General features: G+C 34.6%; 1 protein-coding gene across 1 annotated transcript in view; it reads left to right on the top strand.

Moving 5' to 3' along the window:
- The window catches only part of LOC128248843 (uncharacterized), a 53,308-nt gene that overhangs the window by 24,638 nt on the left and 25,802 nt on the right, over positions 1-2,868 (top strand). The window contains exons 16-18 of the mRNA XM_052970994.1: positions 258-342; positions 675-873; positions 1,782-1,944. Coding sequence (XP_052826954.1) covers positions 258-342; positions 675-873; positions 1,782-1,944 — 447 coding nt within the window. The remainder of the gene's footprint in view (positions 1-257; positions 343-674; positions 874-1,781; positions 1,945-2,868) is intronic.

Genomic DNA, 2,868 nt, shown 5'->3' with positions numbered 1-2,868 from the left:
TATATATATACATACATATACATATATATACATATGTATGTTGCTTATGTTCTTTGAGAAAAAACATGAAAGCACCAAAATCTCATTCAACTTGTCCATTTGCTTCTGTTTGTCTGAATTGCACAAGTTGGTTTCAGCTTCTTAATTAAACCAATTCACTTCACACAAACACTATTAATGTCTTTGGAAAAGGCATGAACACCACTAAATCATATTTTTTGATGCTGGTTATATTTTATCCATTTCTATCATTTTAGGTTTATGACATTCTTTCTGAGATTGAAATCAGAATTTTCATTCAAAACGTAGAATATTCTTCTCTTCCAAATGTACAAGAAGCAGGTGAGAATTCTAAAATTGTTGCAATATTTGTATTTTATGATGATTAGTTAATCTGTTAATCTATTACTCAGTTAACCTATTATTTCATTAATCTCTCAATAATCTGTTCATGTTATTTAATTGATCTATTACTTTGCTATTATGTCAATCTGTTATTCAGCTAATCTATAATTTCATAAATCCGTTAGTAATCTGATCATATATTATTCATTTGGTCTGTTATATTGCTCTTCTATTAATGTATTCATTCTGTTAATCTTTTAATATAATTTCTTAACACATATATTTTCATAATCAATAACTTTATTTTATTTTACTTTTTAATATTTTAGTGAGACAAGTTTATGAGAGATATTTGGCCCTTCAACAATCTGGCATCAACCAGGTTGCAGTTCCAATCAATGCTGTATACAGACTGCCAACTTCACTTGGTGTTGTTCTCAGCAAACAGCTCACCGTTTTCGTCATTGCTAGAGCTTATCCTTCATTGTTAGCTGATTCAGTACTACGTGTTTTGGAATCATTGCCGATGTATGTATAATGTTTCCATAATGTTTTCCATAATGTTCTTGAGAAAGGCACGAGTGCCATAATCATGTCTATATGTTCATCGTAAACGATCTTCCTAAGCTTAATGAGTCATAAAATAAAAATTAGAAAATTCTTAAATGCATTCTTACAAGTCGTGAACTTACTAATGAAATGTTTCCCCCCAAAACTGAATCTTTTTATGAAATAATGAAATATTTAGTCGATTTATATGCTAGAAATAGCTGCAAAATCTCCCTCAAATGATACTCCTAATACCTTTATGTTTTTAAAAAGGTTTTGAAAGCATTAGGTTCAGCTAATAAATTGTCTCAGCTATGTCAATACAAGGAATGGTTGGAGATCAATGTAAGAAAAGTAACTGGATTCATTTTGGTCAGATGTATGATTTCCTCAAAAATATTTGCTTTGTATTTTATTGAAAGAAGAAATTATTGGTAAAATCATTTGAGCATTTGAAAAAATGCTTGCAGCATCTGTTCCAGCTCTTTACATTCTGAGTTCAAATCCTGCCAAGATCAACTCTGCTTTTCATCCTTTTGGAGTCGATAAATTTAAATCCCAGTGAAGAAGCACTGTATTTGATTTAATTGAATCAACCAGAATCAACTCAAAATTGTTAGCCTTGTGTCTGAACAAGAAACCATTGTTGAAGCTGTTGTTACTAATATAACTTATTATCAAGATCTACAGAGCATGTTTTCTGCATGGGAAGTCAGGAAACTGTTTTTGATTCTGGGTTAGAGCCATTTTGAATTCCTTGAGCCAATAATGTTTGTAAGAGAGGCATGAACCTCACCACATACCATGAACCTCACCTCATTTTTGGTTTATTCCAACTCAAAATAAATCTTCATTGGTTTTACTGTTTTCTGTTTGATATATTGCAGTGTTCTGACAAGTGCTGAAATCAAAGTCTCTGTAGAGAATGCTTACATGAGTTTGAAAACAGGATCACGCATCGATGCTTGGAGTGATCTAAGAATCATGGACACAAACCTTATAATAACTGAAAATCGTATTCGTATTGTGAAGAAGCTTTCCCGTTGGGAGGTAAGAACAAAAGTCGGGAAGAACTCTTTTGGATTGAAAATTGTTTTTAGTTTAACCATTGCATATAATTCCATGCAGCTGCACCACTTTCAGAAAACGGGAATCAAACAAAAACAAAATGATTGTTCAACATTAACTAGGACAGAATCTAAAATTATTATAAAACTGACTTCTCATCCAATTGCTGTTGTTATTGTGTAGGCCAAGGTTGGCTCTGACGAGGCAGTTACATGATATGAAGTTGGCCAGGTGACTGAATTCACCCCATAGATATATTGTTCCAGATATACCATAACTCATCCTGTTAAGGGAAACCATATTATGTACACCAAGATGCAGTGATCAAATGTGCATGTGACAGTGTTGCAGTCCGAACAAGTTGCACTCTCACTACCTGACAGCCATGACTGGCTTCTCCTGTTTGTGTGGCATGGTGCAGAGTCCTGTTGCCAGACAGGGTCTTCCAGCAGCCACTTTCTTGACCCAGGGCAGCACTAACTCCTCCAGGCACTTGATGTAGGCCTCCCTGTTGAGTCTGAGGCAATGTAGGAAGATGAATGGAGGCATAACGTTGCCATCACTACTGATCACTTCAAACACCATGATGTTGACTGGATGTTTGATTTTTATCACTCTCGGTACATGTCCTCAGATTGCTCTGTCCTCGGATTGACACCCAAACACTCTGAAATGTTTGTATTGGAGCTTCTGATGTGAATGCCAAGCAGTACAACATGTCATTTCCAAATTTGTGGCAGAGTGAATTGCATCATGGTGCTGCTTTTCTCACAGAAGGTGCCCAACTGACCCTACTGTACTGTGTTGTAGATAAAATCAAAAACAAACAATGTGCATGTGTGAAATTGAAAATATAAAATGGCAACAATTAATCCATCTCACCATGTATATGTGTGTACATATATA

The sequence above is a fragment of the Octopus bimaculoides genome, chromosome 10 (genome assembly GCF_001194135.2).
Source record: "Octopus bimaculoides isolate UCB-OBI-ISO-001 chromosome 10, ASM119413v2, whole genome shotgun sequence".
Taxonomy (NCBI): domain Eukaryota; kingdom Metazoa; phylum Mollusca; class Cephalopoda; order Octopoda; family Octopodidae; genus Octopus; species Octopus bimaculoides.
Note: the sequence above shows the minus strand (reverse complement) of the source record. Positions and strands in the feature narration are given on the sequence as shown.